General features: G+C 36.9%; 1 protein-coding gene across 4 annotated transcripts; it reads right to left on the reverse strand.

The window, feature by feature from the left end:
• Positions 1–3,977: 3,977 nt before the first annotated feature.
• Positions 3,978–19,777, reverse strand: mfsd8 (major facilitator superfamily domain containing 8). 4 transcript variants are annotated; one of them, XM_003221760.4, is made up of 12 exons: positions 19,555–19,766; positions 17,082–17,173; positions 15,911–15,954; positions 14,342–14,582; positions 13,141–13,254; positions 11,975–12,119; positions 10,473–10,531; positions 8,742–8,850; positions 7,461–7,595; positions 7,124–7,227; positions 6,782–7,038; positions 3,978–5,055 (listed from the first exon to the last, which is right to left on the reverse strand). In XM_003221760.4, exons 1-12 carry the CDS (start codon positions 19,632–19,634, stop codon positions 4,840–4,842), a joined length of 1,596 nt encoding a protein of 531 aa, XP_003221808.2. In that variant the 5' UTR covers positions 19,635–19,766; the 3' UTR covers positions 3,978–4,839. The 4 variants fall into 4 exon arrangements, with proteins under 4 accessions (XP_003221808.2, XP_062839716.1, XP_062839717.1 ...); XM_062983646.1 differs by lacking the exon at positions 6,782–7,038 and having other exon boundaries at positions 19,555–19,774; XM_062983647.1 differs by lacking the exon at positions 6,782–7,038 and having other exon boundaries at positions 4,891–5,055; positions 7,102–7,227; positions 19,555–19,774.
• Between the last annotated feature and the right edge of the window lie 62 nt (positions 19,778–19,839).

A 19,839-nucleotide genomic window follows, 5' to 3' on the forward strand; every position in this document is an offset into this window, starting at 1 on the left:
GATCACTTGCTTTATTTAACACAACTGACTAAGTATAGTCCAGTTGAATACTAACAGTAGTTGAGACAGCAAAACTCCACCTCTACAATAATCTGTAAGACTTTTTACACTTGAACACACTGAGCTTTTGATATACTGAATAAGAAGGATTAGACCCCGTTCACTGGTAAAGCAAAGTAACAAGGTTTGGTTCTATTAAAATAAGGTGTCTGGCTGTCTCTTTGTATCTCTGCTTCTTAAGTTACACAAATGAAGTGGCTAGGCTGGATCATTATGAGAAAAAACAGAAAATGAAGAGTGATAGGTTTATTAGGATTAGTTAAAGTTGGAAAGCAATAAGGAAAATTTATCATTATATTTTGGTTAGTACCAATAAAAGCCCATAAGTTGCATTGTGACTTGTTTTAAATTTTTTATTGGAAAATCATGGTTAATATAAAATCCAAACCACTAAATTAGTTTCTTTTCTTTTTTTTCAAAAGCACATTTATAGATGAAGGTCAAATAGTAATTTCTTATAACAAGCAATCGACTGGTAAAATTATTCTGAAGTTGAAAACTAGTGTTGTCAAACTAAAAGATGGTACTATACAGATGTTTTGCATTTCCTAGGACAATACAATTGGATGTCATTAATATTTTGATCCAGTGATCCTACTTTACAAAAAAACAAACAAGTTCAGTAGCTGAAAGAATTTCAGGTTTTCCCTTCTGAATTTAAAAGTTTCAAGTGAGAACCAGTTAATGTAACTGCCTTGGAGTGTAGTGAAAACAAATTTGAGGGAGCTGCTGTTACAGGCTGAAGTGAGAAATACATATCCAACCCATTAAGAGTCCTAGTAGGAAGCAGACCAGTAATGTGTTGTGTCCTCTGCAATGAGTTTTCTCAGGTGCAGAATTAGTTTGATACTTGCAGTCACTTAGATCAGCGGAACATTGGCAGATAAAGAGTTGTAAATGTAGGGAAAAAATTATCTTCCTAATGATGTTAGCATATCATCCAAGAAATTCTAAGAATTTGAGAATTTTCTGGGGTTTTATTATAGCGGTTTTATTTAATTGCCAGAGATTAGAGAGCTTCTTAAGCACCCTAAAGTTTGAAAACTTGATAAATTCTTCTTTTATTAAAGACTTTAAAACATTGTTATCCTCTTCCTCCTGCTGCTGCCTTCATCCACCACCTTCCCTCGTATTGGGTTCCCTCCCTCCCCTCCCCTCTCACCAAAGGTGGATCATCTAGGACCCATTCCTACTACTCAATTATAGTACTTCTATCTTAAGTGCTATGGTTCTGTCCTCTGTACATCAAGGTTTGACAATTTAGGAGGGTGTCAGGACCCAGGCTGCAGAGCACCAATAACCATGCGCAGAGACCAGAATCTATCTAATATCTTTATTAAAGGATTATATAAAGTCAATAAAAATAAGTGAAGAATAAAGTTCAGAAATAGACCTTTCAGGAAAGGTCAAATATAGTCCAAGAAAATAATGTCCAATAGGAGATATTAAGGTCCAAAGTTATAATCCAATAACCGAAACACACACTCTACCGAGCAAAGTGTGGGGAAATGACAAGGTCCTTTAGTCCATTGAAGCTTGTCAACAGGGCTGGAAACAAACTAGATTCTTGGCAAACAAGACTTGATACAAGGCAACAAAAAGCAAGAACAAGGTCCGTGGCGAGGTCCGGGGAACAAGGCAGGCTTGGAACTAGAACAAGGTCCGTGGCGAGGTCCGGGGAACAAGGCAGGCTTGGAACTTGGTCCTGGAAACAAGGAACTGGAGTAGCGTAGTCCACACACGTTCTCACTCCTCAAGCTGACGAATTGACTCCGCAAGGATCTCCTTGCGGTAAAACACCTATATAGGATCTTGTTTTCCCGCCAAGGAACACTTTCCCTGGGGAACAAGAAGTGAAACCCAAACTGTGTCCAGATGCATGACTCCTTAGGATTTCCCAAGGGAAACAGGCTTAATCAGCTAATTGTCTGGCAGCGATTCTGGCGCTTCGGCGATTCGCCTCCCTAGCGCCTCTATCTCTATTATAATTATCCTTACGAGAGAATGGGGGAGAATTCTGCCCAAGGCTTGTTTGGCTGACTTCTTGAGGGCAAACATCCTGCAGGTGCAGGGGCTCTGATTCTGGCTGAATCGGTGGGAAACCCAAGTTTTCCTCTTCGTCTGCCACAATAGTACTAGGAACGGGACTACATGGCCCATGAGACATCACAGAGGGGCCATTTAAAATTCTCAGCCAGAGCACTCCAGTGTCTCAACAAACTACAAATCCCAGGGTGGAACAAGGGCAGTCACAGAAATACTAACAGAAATACTACTGCAGGCAGCCCCTGCCTACAGATAGGTCCTGTAGGTTTGTTCTTAAGTTGAATTTCTATGTAAGTTAGAACAAGTACATTTTTAAGTGTACCGCAGCCAAGTATATATATACAGCTTTGGATAGTATTGGGAAGGGTTAACATCCTTTGTACATCAGTGTTTCTTTTGCTCTCTGTGTCACTGTTCAGAATATTTCACATCACTTTCTGTCCCTGTGATAATTGGATTTTGAAAAATTTGGGTTGTTCTGGAAACAAGGATTGGTGGTAAAGCTTCAGTGGAGACACTTTCTCCCCATAACTCTTTCGGGAGTGAATTTCCCTTACTGGGGTAGATTTCTTTCACTTCCTGTTGTTTCACCTCCATTTTTAACTATGAGTCATTTGTAAGTTGAATATTTGTAATTTGGAGACTCCTTCTACTTTATAGTGTGCCTGGGGCCTGAGAAGAAGAACAGGAATTCTGTTGCTCAGCTTCTTGCCCTATTGCTTGCCCTAAGTCTCCCTTCCTAGGCTGATCTTTATAGGTGTTATGGAATTTCAACATCCATATAGAGACTGTGGATCTGTTCCAAATGATAATGTATTCTACAGATGCTGTAAGCCATATTCTAGAACTAGTTTTTCTGCTTGATGGAATAATGATAACCTGGATATGAAGAAACTTTCCAGAATTCCATTGCCACAGACAGATCACAACCTGGTGCGCTTTAAATGTATTGATTCCTATCATTTGTTTCTTTACTACTTGGTTCACTGAACAGAATGGTTTGTGTAAAGACAGTGTACCTGTCTTCCTGAAACATCCTGAAAACCTTTTATGAAGTTTCCAAAGTTAAAGATGCTCAAAAAGCTCTAATAATTAGGTGGTGATAATTCATGTTGACTTTTTCTTCTTTTGGATCTATTGGTCTCAGTCAAGTACCAAGCAATGAATTATGAAAAGGGCAGTATTTCCTCATACAATGTCTGAATTTTGAGATCCTTGGTGGGAGTTTTTCTCACAGTCGCATCGCTGCCCTGGGCATATATGGTGAGGCTATGTAAGGGACTAACTATGTGGTTAATCTCACTGAGTCTCCACAAGGCTAACTTCAGAAATCACCTGTGCTACACAATTCACAGTAATACAGTAGAGTCTCACTTATCCAAGATAAATGGCCCCGGCAGAACCTTGGATAAGCAAATATCTTGGATAATAAGGAGGGATTAAGGAAAAGCCTATTAGACATCAAATTAGGTTATGATTTTACAAATTAAGTACCAAAACATCATGTTATACAACAAATTTGACAGAAAAAGTAGTTCAATACGCAGTAATGTTATGTTGTAATTACTGTATTTACGAATTTAGCACCAAAATATCATGATATATTGAAAACATTGACTACGAAAATGCCTTGGATAATCCAGAACCTTGGATAAACGAGTCTTGGATAAGTGAGACTACTGTATTTGGGGTTATGGATATTGAACTGATAAATTCCATCAAATTACAGTTTGTGGCCCCATCTATACTGCCATATAATTTAAAACTGGTATCATATAATAGTGTAGATGGGGCCTTAGCCTGAACAGCCAAAAAAAGCAACGTTTGGTGATAGTACACTTACAAAATAAGAACAAAGTGTAATTCTTGGCGGGGAGATATAGCTCATTTCATTTTAATAATCACAAAGGTTTTGCTTAGGTTCTATTGAAGAAACAGTAAAACTGTTAAAAATATTCAAGGTGTTACAGAAATTATAATTTTATGACGATCCCAGTGCAATTTCTTGTAGTTTTATTAAGTAGCAGATAAATAATTCAGACAAATGATACTATTCTCTACATTTTTATAGAAATGCCTGGAGAACAGTGAATGCTTTCATTAGTTAATGGCAGCAAATGCTGTGTTACTATACATTAGCAGCCGTATTTTGGACAAAGTGAGGTTATTCTCAATTACCTTCTTACTTGCTTTCCACTGGCAAGAGCTGAAAAGCAGCTATAATTAGTAGCAGCAACTACATTGAAATCAAAGCTCCAAAAACAGCATGACAAATTACTGTATTGTTCTTATCAAATTCTATTCGCACCTATATTAATCAAGATAAGGCATCTACAGTGAGATACATTTACCTCCAGCATTTTCTGTCAAGCCTTGTTAAGATCTATTAAAATGTAAGAGGTCTCATATGCTTTATGAAGCACAAAGAATTCAAGTTCAATTTGAAAAACAGTTTTATAAGACCTGATTCACAGAATCAAGATATTTTTTAAAAAGTATAAGTGCATTCGAAAGTGAAGTTGGGATTCTGGTCATCTCTTCAACTATATGTATTAGAGCTTTTGGTACCTACTTTGATCACAGTAGCCAACCCTTACTGAACACAAGTCTCCTAATCAACATGTTATTGTAGTAGTGTTAAGATGATCTACAGTAGTTATGCATTTCCATTAGACATAAAATTGCACTTCTGCACTAACAGTGGTGCACAAACGGATCAGCAGTTACCCATTCTTAAGAAAGTTGCTCTTGTAGCCTCTCATGTCTGACAGAAAATGCAACAAGTCTCTTATACACTATTTCCAAGAGTAAGAGAGAAAGAACAACAATTACACAGATGAGGCTGAAAGCCCAGCGGGGTCCGAAGTGTGTGTAGAGTTGGCTGACAAAGACTGGGCCAAGTATACGGGCAGCACTTCCACAGGCAGTTAACCAGCCCATGTAAATTCCCTAAAAAAGAGAAGATAACATCAATATTCATTGGGTTTTACCCACATCTAATACGTTCAGACACAAAGATGCTAAAACTGATTGAAAAGTCCAGAAATATGAAACAAACCACATTTAAACAGCACATAAAATGTTAATGTATAGTATGACTTCCATATTTGTGGAGCACATGTCAATACATCAAACTACCACTAAAAGCGAATCCTATTTTTAATAGGACAAACAATGGAGTTACTAAGTTGAGCGTGTTACTTGTACAGAAGGTCCTAAGTGAATAAGTGAAACTATTGAAAAATGAAACTGTATACTGTATATTGGTTTCACAGATAACTGGAGTTGTACTGTACATTGTGAAAGAACATACTGCTGTCATTCAATTTAGGAAATCAAGACTAGATACTGTATTAAGCAAGATGCAACTTAGTAGTCCAGTTATCAATTCATTAACACCAGGTTTTCTAGAATTTACAAAAAAATCTATAAATAAATATCAAAATAACCAATAACATTCATTTTTCAACTAGCACTAAACTACAAGAACAGCATTAGCATTCTTAATTTTTTAAAAAATTTCAGTAGTGATGGAGAAGTATATTCACTAGCCTATACTACCTTTCATATGATCTAGTTGCATATACCTAGCTACGTAGTAGAGGCACTAAGAAACCTGGTTATTGAACTGCAAAGATGCATAATGGTACACTTTCAAGAGTGTCTAATGCACACTGTTACCAAGATATACTGGCCACTTTGCTAATTCTGCTATGCAGTAACAAAATAGCAGCCCTGCACTAGATAAAGATGTTACACAACTGTGTAATTCTAATTCCCACAGATTTAAGTCACAATGCCTCAACAATATTCACACCACTATTTTATGTTTGTATTATAAACTGCTTTTTGTGCATTGAGAACTCTTGAGTAAATGAAGGTGTTGCTTTTCTATACTGAATTGAACAATCTCAAACTTCCAAGAAAGGTGCTTGCTGGAAACAGAAGTGCTGCTACATTATGAGATACATTGTTCTGAAAGTTTTGCCAGTGGTGTCCTGCCACTGCTGTGGAAAATTCAGGTCTGCTCTGGACAACAGTTATAAAAAAAAATCTGTTCTCTTGAGGAGGGCTGCTTAAACCTTTTCACCTGCAACCCCTTTTGGCCTGAGAAATGTTTACAGGATCCCAGGTATAGAAGTATATAAAATAGGTCTAAAACCCAAACATTTACTAATAAATCAGCATTTGCAAAGCTTGCTAAACAGGCCGATTTTCTTTTTTATGAAGTACAGCGCAAGTATCTTCTGTAGAGTCCACAACAGACTTGTGTAATGTCTAAAACAGCCAGTAGGTAGAGTCCAGAAAAAAAAAGATCAGGATCCCAACATTGAGCATTGCATTTGAGGTTGGGACCCCCAGTTTAAGAAACTGTGATCTATAGTCTCCTGACAAGGTTTCCACATCTCCCTGGTGACAGAATTTCTTCAGAAAGATAGTCTTATTAAACATTTTCCTAACGGAAAGATATTCAATGGATTGCTGAAACAAAATGCCTGCAAACAACTTGTGAGTATATAAAGGCTCGAGTATATAAATACAGCTGTCTCCTTATTCAGTCAAAGAACATCTTCAATAACAAAAACACCACCAAGATGATGAAGGCTTTTCCAAGTTATTACTTCCAGCACTTCTATATCAAATACTGGCCAAATATTTGGAGTTTAACTCTTACCTGAGGCTTTGGTCCTAAGATCTTTGAATATAAGGTGTATGACATAACACTACAAGCTGGATAACCCAGGCCTATTAGAATATCTGTAGTGATGTATTGGCCCAGATGGATTACTGGAGTATGGAGGCACCAGGACTGTATAATAGGGCACCCAGTGGTTTCAACCGTATTATTGGATGAAAGCTGGGTTTGCAGTGTCCAAAATAAGGCAAGAGTTTCACTGAAGGCAGTTCTAGGAATTGAATTATTCTTCACATCTATTGAAAGAAGTACAAATTCCACATGAAGCCACATATATTCAAGAGAAAGAATGAAGTAACCTTTTGATATTTATATTTATACCTTCCCATTGGATATTAGGTAACTGCTTTCCCCAAGGTAGTAAGATAAAGAATCCAACCAAGATAATCACTAGGCCTCCATAAAGTATAGCACGTTCACCAGTTCTGTTGGACAATAAAAACTGGAGTTACAATATTCATACTTCTGTATTAAATTTGAAAATCACATATACAAAATTAGATCTGTACACCTGGATTTCTTTTTCCTACTTAATGATATGGAATTATGATAATAAGAATTATCCCAGTAGCATATAGTAAGAAACTTTTAAAAGAACCTAATTTATGGAAAATCACTTGCATTGCAGAGTTCTCCAAATCATCAAAATGTAACTTACCTTTTAGAAAGGGTGTTAACTGCTACAAATACAATGACTGATTCAATGCCGACTGCACCAAGGATTATGCCATTGACAAACACTGCTTTTTTCCTGGTCCAGGAATACATATCCATTGTCAATGGTGTAGCTATGCTGGAAAACAAAGTAAGTGATATTAAAATCCTCAGGCTTTTTGCCTGTGGTGCTTCAAATTATTTGAAGGTACCTCAACTCGTCAACTTAAGCTAACTGCACTGAAGCTAAACTGGTGAACTTCAGTAGACATTCATTATAACAGAAAACAAAAAAAATAAATAAATATTACAGTGTTTAGAAGGAGGCAGGCAAAAAAATCAAATCTGCACATCTGCCCCGGTGGTGAAGTGTGTTAAAACACAGCTGCTGAACTTGCAGACCGAAAGGTCACAGGTTCAAGCTCGGGGAGCGGAGTGAGCGCCCGCTGTTAGCTCCAGCTTCTGCCAACCTAGCAGTTCGAAAACATGCCAATGTGAATAGATCAATAGGTACCGCTCCGGAGGGAAGGTAACGGCACTCCATGCAGTCATGCCGGCCACATGACTTTGGAGGTGTCTATGGATAACGCTGGCTCTTCGGCTTAGAAATGGAGATGAACACCAACCCCCAGAGTCAGACATGACTGGACGTAACGTCAGGGGAAACCTTTACCTTTACCTTATACCTCAATGGAGTATTACTCAATGACATATTTGTATATACTTGTGTATGTATCTGGAAATTTTAGTCAAAGCAACCAACCCCAAAAACCTTTTGCTCACTAGCCGGTGTCATAAATCAAACCCTATACACAGAAATACATCTTCTTGTGTATGTTTTATGAAGAAATACAGTATGAATCAATAATGTGATTCCATCTGGTATTCTTGTGCTTATATGCTACTAGAGAACTTCAAAACCGGGAATCAAGTATTCAAGGAGCAATATCACAGGAGAGCCATAGGCCAGTAATAAGGCACATGCTTTCCATGCGAAAGGTCCTCAGTTCAATTACTGGCACTACTAGAAAGGGATAGAATTTATTTTGCGTGAAACTTCTAGAGCAGTCGTGGGCAAACTTCAGTCCTCCGGGTGTTTTGGACTTCAACTTCCACTATTCTTAACAGCCTACCGGATGTTAGGAATTGTAGAAGTTAAAGTCCAAAACACCCGGAGGACCGAAGTTTGTCCATGCCTGCTGTAGAGGATCTGCATCACTACTGGACCAGATGGGCCAATCTGATTAAATATAACAGGGCTTCCAATGTTTCTAAATTTACTTACGTTTCAAAGACTGCAAAAACAAATAAGATGACAAAGAAAAGGAAATTTGTTGATACAACGGCCACATGATCAATATTTGCTTGGGTTTCCTGGCCCACTTCATCATTTTCTGTGTGAAAAAAATATTTTATCATCAAAACAACAGCAAAGGAAAGGCATGCAGTGCAAGAAACTTGGGTGTATTCCAATTTATTATGCTGAGATTTGATTGCTGTACCTGCACATCATTCTCTACACATCACTCACATGCCATAACAGAAAAATAAAATAAAATCTAGGATTTGTTACATTTTAACTTGCAAGCTATAACATTATGTAACTCATTTTTTGTTCCTGGGTTATAAGTGTCATTTCCTAATTGATTCTATTTTTAAAACATGGAAAAGGTTTATTAAACTACAAAAACCTTGCTTTTGCAGGACATACTGTAGCACATTTTGCTATAGTTTTTCAATGAATATCTCCTTGAGTCTCAACAGAGTTTGTGACAGCCACAAAAATGGAGTTTCGGGAGTATAACGACTACTTTCGAAGTAAATACTGCCCAATTAAACATGAATAACACTTTCAAACCAGGAACAGAAGTTTGTTACAAATTTTGTTACATAGTATAATTTACTTTATTTACTGAACAGCATATGAATCCAGTTTCTTAATTCAGCTGTGACACAATGGTATAACAAATCCTAAATGTCTTCAGCATGAGTGATGGAGAAATGAGCATATAGATCAGAATGTTTTGGGGCATAATAAAACATTACTGTATTTATTAAGACAAGATAGCTATGTCTGAATTTGTTTGCTTTCCTTTTCATTTCTTAAACTATCAACAGCTATAAAATTATAAATGTCTATCTGCTATTCAATTACCTGTTACATTTTTCTTCAAAAAGATCAATTCACAATGAACAGTAAAAAAAAAAGCATACACTAAGACTGCAATATCTGAATGTATTAATCCAAGCTTGCAACAAATATATTGCAAGAATACACATCAGAGAACAAAGGCCATATGGAGATTCTGCTTCATTTCCACAATGGGGAAAAAAATTCACAGTGTTGTATTGCTTGTGTTCCAGCAGAGATGTACAGTGAGCCCATATTTGTGTGGGTTCAGTTATGGATCCTGATGCAGATATGTAAAAAGGTGGATGATCATGTCTATATTATTAATTCATAACAATATGAAGATGCATACTTCAGTGTGCTGGCATTCACATTGTCATCCGGAGCTTGCAGATTGAGAGGGCTGTCTGCATATATGTAATCTTAAATGCCAACCTCTTTTAGATGCAAAGTGTGTTCAAGGCTAGTGCATTCAAATTAAGAACCATATGAACATAGACCATCAGAGTACATACCAAACTTCTGTGTGCATTAGCCCTTTATTTAAATAGGCCTTTGACGACCATTTAGTACTAAAAATATTCTGGACTGGTCATTTACCCATCTGAAAGTCATCTATGCATGAAAGAAGAACTAACACACACTAACTATGGAAAGACACTACAGTATAAGACTAAAGTCACTATTATGGAAAACTGCAAGTACTAATACATATTTTGGGGGGAACTGAGGAAAGAAAACACAATTTAAGGACTTGTTCCAATTCACCTTTTCTTGTGCAAAACTACCATCATTGTTTGTTCTGAACCATTAGATGGCCTAGCACATTTGTCTTTATCACTACTCCACAGTATACCAAAAGTGTCTCAGCTTGCCTAGAATTACCTTTTTCTTCACAGTTAATGCTATTTTGTGGCCGTCCCAAGTCATCTACACGATGTTCTCTAAAAATAAAGAAGTAATGTAAATGCTTGTATACATTAATTAGCTACTATGATAAGACAGCGCACAAGTCTAAAATAAAATCATAAAATAAAAATCAGTAATAAAACTGTTAACACATAAAAGCAGTAACATACTAACAATAACTTATGATAGATTAGGAAGAAACAACATCTTTTCAAGAAAGCAAAGCAATTTTGTGCCACTCTTAGTCCATAGTCCGAGAGCGACACAATGCCAACCATGCTTTACCAATGCCAACAAATCACCTTTGAGGACAACATGATAGTCAGGAATTGACCCCTGAACCCAACGGTCTTCAACCTTTGATGTAAAATGAGTATCATATATATCTATATCAGTATGAACTTAATATTATGAAGGTCAGAAACAGTATTATTCTTTTAAAAGTTTTAAATGGGCCTAATATATACAGCCATGTTTCACACTTCCTGTCACCAGTTTAGTTAGTTAATAGCTAATAAGGCAGTAGGATCAGATCTTCAAAGTAAAGGTAGTAGTAGAAACTAAACTACTTTCAAGCTTTCAATGATTGCTGTATTTTGATCTTTGTACTATATGTTTTGGTATATGCATTTTATAGTCGTGTGTTTTTATATATATATATATATATATATATATATATATATATATATATATATGTATGTATTTTATGTAAATTTGTTTTGATTGTGTTGTATCCCACATTGAGCCATGAGGAGAGGCAGGTAACAAATAATATCAATTATTATTATTAAATACAGTGTACTGCTAGTGGGGGAAAATATTGTACTAGTGGTTTGCCATACAATAGCATATAGATGCACTAAAACAGTATTGCTCAAAGTGCCAGTTCATAGCTGTCTGTCTCTGACAAGTTTTCAGGAAAAAAAGAAAAAAATGTGCAGCCATTGCACAAATATGGTATTGACACTGCAAAAAAAGTCATTTGCCTCTCACACTCGAAAGTTTGAGATGTGTAGCATTAAAAGACCATGCTGCCTTATGAAACAAACTGGTCACCTAACCCTCCCAGTCCCAACCCACAAATCTCAAGCACATGGTCGTGTGTATCTATTATCATTTGTTAGAAAGAAATAAAAAACACTGCCTTTACGCCAGACCAGCAAGAACTGTACTACATTTCCTTGTCCGCTGAATAGACAAACTTCACCCAAGGCCCTGGAATATTTGTCATCAGAATGATATTTTAAGATAGTCATTTGATCTGCAACATCAGCAAGTTATCCCCTAAGAGGTATCCCCCTATCTCTTTCAGAGCATCATTTAAAACAATATTACACTATTTTCTTTTTCTTCTTCCATTTGGTGCCAAAAGAAAATGATATACAATATACAAGGAAAATAAATATATGCATACACAAAAATGAAATTCAAATATTTCATTCAATAACTCTTCAGAAACAACCTTAGTTTTCAGTTACCTAAATACAGCAACAATGAGAACAATGTTAATAATTCCTAGAAGAGCTCCAAACAGAACGGGTGCTGTGTACATGTTCACCTGGAGATGAATGATTTTCCAAGTAAATCCGTTTTCTCCAATGAGTGTAAAAAGAGTCTGGAAAACTAACAAAAATAATTGATTACAATAGCACTCAAAGGGGATGTTTAAATATTAAGATTAGTTGCAGGTGAATTGTTTAAAAATCTAGAAAAAAATCAAAGAGAAAGTATGTGTGCCTTTGCAACAGTAAATTTAAAGAAAAACGTATTTTACACCATACATTGCCTTGGTGACTCGAGAAGTAATAAACACATTTCATGAATAAAGTTTTTTCATTCATTTCTAACATAAGTTAGGTGTCCTGAATGAGGAATACTTATTTGTGTTACCACTTCATTTGTTTACCACTTCTCCAGCCACCAAAGTCATGTACAATGTAATCATGCTTAAAACATTATATACACAGAAAATCCTCTTTAAAAATAGTTCTAAAAACACAGGCATATTTTAAAAAGTTAAAATAGCTGAAAATAGACAGAGCAGTTATCTCTTATTTTAAAAATCAATGGCCAATTAAAATGGCATGCTCTTCATTCCCCACTGGAAACTCAAAAGGGATTGAGGCAGTCTGATCCTCCCTGATCTTGGCTCTAAGCCATTAAGGACTTTGTTAAATTAAGGCAAACGTCTTCATTTTCATTCAGAAGAAAACTGAAAGCCAGTGAAGTTTTTCTAAGATTAGTGTTGTATGTTTTCTAAAAAAAAATCCACCTAGCAATAGTCTGCTACATTTTGCTCTTTCTGAATTTTGCTCCATGCAGAAGAATTACAGTAGTCTAATGAGGAAGTAATTATGGCAAAAACCACTGTGGCCATGTCTACATTCCCTTGGAAAAACCAACTGAGACTGAACAAAAGTACTCTTGCCCACAGTAATTACCTGCTGCTTTAAAAGCACCCACACATTATGAAACAGATATTTAGAATAATTTACAGAATAGGTGATATCCCCAAAACCAGATTAATTTCTTCCTACTGACAGACAAATCTTCCATCTTGTCAAGGTTCAACTTGTTCCCCCACCTCAAACTGCACTACCATCCCATCCATACAACAATTCAACATTATTCAACATTATTGTACCTGGTCCCAGTATGAATCCCACTGCTTGACATGCACTAGTGTTTGCCATAGCACTTGTTCGTTCGGCAAGAGAAGTAGCACCTGCAATGTATGACCGAACTACTGCTACATTTCCTAAAAATATGAACAGAAGAAAGCATGTTTAGTTGACAGTGATACAACCTGAAATGAACCTCTTACTTAAACACACACTACTAACCAACCATAGGTCTACCAATACAGCAGGCAAAAGTGTTCCTCAGCTTGCTTTGCCTATTTTCAATTTTCCAAAATCTATGCAAAAGAAAAAACCTAATTGAAAGTACTAATGAATCTTTCCCTTAAAGCATGGGTCTCCCCCAAGGTCATTTATCTGCCCCACTCCCTAAACTTTGGATGTAGGGTTGTCCTAAGACTGAAATGGCTTGAAGGCACGCAACAAGAATACTAATTAACTTATCAGCCAAAAGCAGGCCCACACTTTATGTTGGTTAAATTTGAATTCATTTTAAATATTGTTTTGTATTTCATGTTTGTTTGCACTACAAACAAGATATGTGCAGTGAGGACAGGAATTTGTGCATGTTTCTTTCAAACTATATTTACCCCCCCCCCCCAACAGTCTGAGGGATCATGAACTGGTACTCTGTTTAAAAAGTTTGGGGATCCCTGTCTTAAAGTGATCAATTTTCCCTTAAATTGATTAATATTGGTTCTCTGAAGTCTGGGCATTTGAACTCATCAGCAGAAAAACACAACCATTCATGGTTCTTCCACACAGCATTTTTAAGGTCTGAAATGTCATTCGGATAAAAATGGCCATTGATAGTAATACCCAAGAAATGTGAAAGACATTATAAATTTTCCCATTATAAATTGTCACAACAGAGCTCAGTTCTGCATATGTCAGCTACTCCAAACACCAATTTAGGCTACTGCTAAGCACTTTCTTAAAAATCAACAACAGCCATGGGTAACCAATCTAGGAACTGTGATAATGGGCAAAGCTTTAAATATATTTATTTTGAGGTTAAGTTATGAACCTTTGCGCTAATAGCTTCTACACACTAACTAGCTAATATAGCTATACAGAATGGACAGTTCTGTAAAAAAAATAATTTCCACAGGTGCTTATAAAAGTATGGTTAATGTAATACCAATGTATTAAGTGGTGTATAATATCAGACCTCTCAGTCTTCAACATAAACTAAATCAAAATTACCTGCACCAAATCCCACCAGGGCTCGAGCGGCCAGCATGTAGTATTTGTTGTGAGAAGTGGGTAAATGGACATAGGAATAGAGGCAATTAGCAGCCACCGAAATAGTAGTTGAAACTATAAGAGGCTCTCTTCTTGGCCGGTAGTTAGACCATGCTCCAAAGAAGGGGGAAGCTATCATTTGACCAATACTATATGATGCAATAATCCAGCCAAGGAAGCTTTCATCTGCAGTTTTATCTATCTAGAGAAAAACAATAGAAAAGTAAGTTCAAAAACAGCAGCATATTTTCAGGTTTCCAACAACAGTGTTAGAAGTTCCAAACAATATATGAAATATAAATATTTTATCCTTCTCCTGAAACATAGCCAGTTTCTCCACTGACTAAAAGTGAAGATGCTCATTTAAACTAAAAACTGAATTACTTATGAATGCCTGATGTTATAAAAATGATTTCATAAGGAACTATGACAAGTTAGGCATGTTACAAATGAGGGGAAAAGTTTGGGAAATGTAGATCTTGCAGGTGATGAAATACTATATTTTCCAATGGCAATATTCATGAAAATGACTGTAAGATGTTATCTTGGTTGCACCCTTGATTTAAGAATACTGATTTCGAACTTCAGAAAGCAATTATGGTAGTAAGTGAATCACCACCAAACACTTTTAAATGCATTTGGTAGTTTAGGTGAAGAGAATTAGATTTTGGGATGAAAACTACAAAACTTGTGGGAACACACTGCAGTTTTCATATCTAAGGACACCAGCAAGGATAGCAGTTCCCCACAGGACTCTATTTATGGGGCCATAAAAATATGATTACAGTAGAAAACGCTCCAATACACATAATTTAACTGTATTTTTTTGGGGGGGGAATGTTAATGTCTAGAAGTCATGTTGATTTGCTTTCAAGTGTTCTGTGATTCTATGGAGTTGGCTGCCTAAATGTGCATTGATTATATGTGCATGGAAAGTATTCCATCGAATTGGTATAATTCTTGCCTTTTTCCAGCAGGGAAAAAGAGCATGTTCTGTTCAATTCAACTGACTGAAAAAGATTTCTGCTCCTTTTGAGGAGCAGAATGTAATGTTTACACTCTGGTTTACCATTCTTGCTCCTGAGTAGGAAATTCCAGCAACAATTACTGGTAATAATTTCTACCTTATAATTAGAATTATAAAAAATTATATAAAATTGGTAGTATGCATAATTTTTCATAATTCAGAGTTAACGTTACTGAAAGCAGTATTTTCTTAATATGTGTGTGTGTTCCTTCAAGTCATCTGTCAACTTATGGTGATTTCATAAAGATCATAGGATATTCTTAGGCAAGGAAAACTTAAGAGGTGGTTTGCTAATTTCTTCCTCTGAAATAAAACCTATAGCACTTTGTATTAACTGGTGATATCTCATTCAAGTACTCAACAAGGCTATCCCTTCTTAGTTTCCAAGATCAACTAGGACCTGGTGCCTTTAGCCGTAATACCAAAGTAACCCCCCCCCCCCCACTCTCATCATTGTCATTTACATTGCAGCATAATAGACCTAAATTCAAGTAGTTACAAACCTTTTGAAGATATGGCCATATTGACATAATTACAATAGAAAAACCTGCAACACAAAGAGTTGAAGTTATTTTTGACTGCAACTCATATGTCATTAAATGAAGATCTCCATAAGTTGCCCTAATAAAAAACATGAAGCTCAAAAAATATAGATAGCTCATACAGAACTCAATATCCGTTTTTAAAAAATGATCATAATATTCAATTAGATTTAAGTGGCATATGTGATCTCTTTTTGTGTACTTCTATTGATACCAATAATACTAAGGTAGGGATCTTAAGTCAACTAGGTTATCCACAGCTGAATTGCATATGGATCAACAAAACCTTTTGTATCATCCAACGGTGAAGTTTTGGTTTATGTACCGTCTGCACCACACTTCTAAAAATCTCTTCAAAGAAGAAAATAGCAACTAAAAGAACCCTTTAACACAATTATATCACAATGAAGAAGTTCAGTAAAATATAGGTGCAATCTAACCAACATAGATGTAGTCCAACCATTATAGGCAAACCACAGATTTCATTGGAATAATTCGCTGTCATGCATGACTTCAAAGGACTTCTCTTAATGAAGATACAAAAACTAAATTGAGGCACAATGTGACAAATATATCCATGATACTTCCAGGTCAACTTGTGGCAGTTGGGGAGAGGGGGAAAGGAGATAAAATCATAGAATCCTAAAGTTGGAAAAGATCACAAGGGCCATCCAGTCCAACCCCCTGCCACGCAGATATTAAAGTTATTCCTATAGTTTTACTGCATTAGAGCATCATATCAAATTATGGAATGAAAACTAAATTGCAGAAGCAAACTAAAGGCTTCAGCAAAACTACTTTTTAAATATATTCATGTTTAAATGAAAGAAATAATTGAATTCCTAGTTTCCCAGAAGAGTGCACACTGAGAGAGATTCATCCATATCACAGCAACCAGGAGAGGTAAGAGGCATCTCTATCATGATCCAGTCAAAAATGTTTGATTTTTATACAGTATCTATTTTATTTTATATAAGAAATCCTGATTTGGTTTTTTTTTTTAGATTTTGAAGAATGAGGTATAGACATATGAAGCGTTGTGTGGAAAATTCTCATGGTTTTTTAAAAACATTCATTCAGAGCAATCATGAAACCAGAAAACACAGCACTGGCTGGCACCAGTTTTACAAACCAACACTGCTGAAGAACATGGTAAGGTACATTATCCGAATGGCTCTCCATCGGCTCTTATACTGCTGTAGCATTTCCATAACATCTCCAGATCTGTAACAAGCAATAAAAGCAGTATCTTAAAGCAAAACCTGTGACTACAGGTTTTTATCAGATCATTCATGCTCCACCTTTCAAAGATGAAAATCTAACTCTAACGTCCTAACCATCTCAACCAGGGTAAAGAACTACTTGTGCTCATGTGAGTTTTTTAAAACTAAACTGTTAAAAACTAAACAGGTTTCACAGTACAAACAGTGTTACAAACATTGTAGGGGAAATTTCAAAATGTAGCTGAGACACAACTAAATGAAGATCTGGAACAACACAATAATCTTGAAGGACTAATTTAAAATCCATCTTGAGATGTTTAACTTGGAGAAAAGAAGCCTGAGAGGGGACATGATAGCCATGTTTATATATTTGAAAGTGTGTCACATTGAGGAGGGGGCAAGCTTGTTTTCTGCTGCTCTGGTGACTAGAACACAAGTAATGTGGATAATTTTAGAGCATTTTGGATTTCACATAAAGGACAATCAACCTGAGGAACACATGAAAATGAAGTCGTCCCTCTTTATTTATGGTTTTGATTATACAAATTTGATTACAAATGTTATCTCTCTGAATCTTGAGGTCCTCTAGTGAAATTAATATGATCAGCTTGCAGCTATGTTCTACTTCCTCCCTGTATGCTGAGAGACCTAGATTTTGAAAGAGGATATTTTTCAAGGAATCTCTAGGTCAGGCATGAGCAAACTTCAGTCCTCTAGGTGTTTTGGACTTCAACTCCTACAATTCCTAACAGCCAAAACACCTGGAGGGCCCAAGTTTGCCCATACCTGCTCTAGGTGATACCTTTGGGTCCATTTTCTGTGGAAAGTGACCACAGAGTTTTGCAGGAACACCCAGAAATTCTTAGAGAGATAAAAAAAATGTGTTGTCGAAAGCTTTCATGGCTGAAATCACTGGGTTGTTGTTAGTTTTCCGGGCTATATGGCCATGTTTCAGAAACATTATCTCCTAACGTTTTGCCCACATCTGTGGCAAGCATTCTCTTAGGTTATGATGTCTGTTGGAGACTAGGCAAGTGAGGTTTATGTATCTGCGGAATGTTCAGGGTGGAAGAAAGAACTCTTGTCTGCCTGAGGCAAGTATGAATGTTGCAATTGGCCAGTTGATTAGCACCGAATAGCCTGGCAGCTTCAAGGCCTTCCTGTTTGGCCTGGGGGAATCCTTTTGTTTGCAGGTATTAACTGGCCCTGATTGATTCATACCTGGAATTCCCCTGTCTTCTGAGTGTTGTTCTTTGTTTTAGAGTTTTTTAAAATTCTAGTAGTCCAATTTTGTTAATTTTCACAATTTCCTCCTTTCTGTTGAAGTTGTCCACATGCTTGTGGATTTCAGTGGCTTCTCTGTGTAGTCTGACATGGTGGTTGTTAGAGTGGTCCAGCATTTCTGTGTTCTTAAATAATATGCTGCGTCCAGGTTGGCTCATCAAGTGCTCTGCTATGGCTGATTTGCAAACAAGCCAGGCCTTGAAGTTGCAAGGCTATTCAATGCTAATCAAGGTGGCCAACTGCAACTTTCACACTTGCCTCAAATAGACAAAAAGTTCTTTCTCCCACCCTGAACATTCCAGATATATAAACCCCACTTGCCTAGTTTCCGACAGACCTAACAACCTCTGAGGATGCCTGCCATAGATGTGCGCGAAACGTCTGGAGAGAATGCTTCTGGAACATGGCCATAAGTCCGGAAAACCCACAGCAGCCCAGCCTATCGGCTGTTAGGAATTGTGGGAGTTGAAGTCCAAAACACCAGGAGGGCTGAAGGTTGCCCATGTCTGATCTAGGTGATACATTTGGGTCCATCTATATATATAAAAGAGTGATGGCATCACGGCGACCCACAAAACAACAAAACTACAGGCCCCCCAACCTCGAAATTTGACAACACAACCCATCATCCATGCCTCTAGGTTGATACAACAAAAAGAAAAGAAAATTAAAGTCCTAATTAGAGAGAGTAATAATTGCTTTTATCCAATTGCTGCCAGTTAGAAGGCTAAGCTCCTCCAACTTGGTCTCCTAGCAACCCAATAAAAAAATAATAAAAACACTAAAAAAATAATACAATAAAATACTATAATAACAGAAAATAACTAAAAATAATATAATATAATAAAAATATAACTTACAATAAAATTAATAAAAAATGCAAATAACGTCAAATAAAAATTACACAACAAATTTTAACCAATACCACCACCAATTTGCCACAGCAACGCGTGGCCGGGCACAGCTAGTTTTCTGTATAAAATGACCACACAGTTGTGCTGGAAGACCTAGAAATTCGTAGAGAAGTAAAAAAAAAATAGATGACAAAGAGTTCTTTATTCAGTCATGTCCACATCTTCCCCAGCTTGAAGTCCCTACCTGCGTCTGTCTTCACCATCAGGCCCCAATAAGGGCTCCTCCAGCCTTTCCAGCACAGGCTCCATCACCGCCACGGCCATCTTTCCAAACACCCGGAAGTCAAGGCGAGGAAACTCCCATTATGCTAATTAGGACACTCTTCCCACGCGGCCTGGAGCCAATCCGCATCGGTGCTCATCATGGAACAGGTTTTATTTTTAAAAGGCGCGCGGCACAGCGCATGCGCAACACACTTTCCTCGTCCTGTATTGGACCACAGCGCCGTCGGAGCGTCACGTGACAACA

Source organism: Anolis carolinensis, chromosome 5 (assembly GCF_035594765.1).
Source record: "Anolis carolinensis isolate JA03-04 chromosome 5, rAnoCar3.1.pri, whole genome shotgun sequence".
NCBI classification, from domain to species: Eukaryota; Metazoa; Chordata; class Lepidosauria; order Squamata; family Dactyloidae; genus Anolis; species Anolis carolinensis.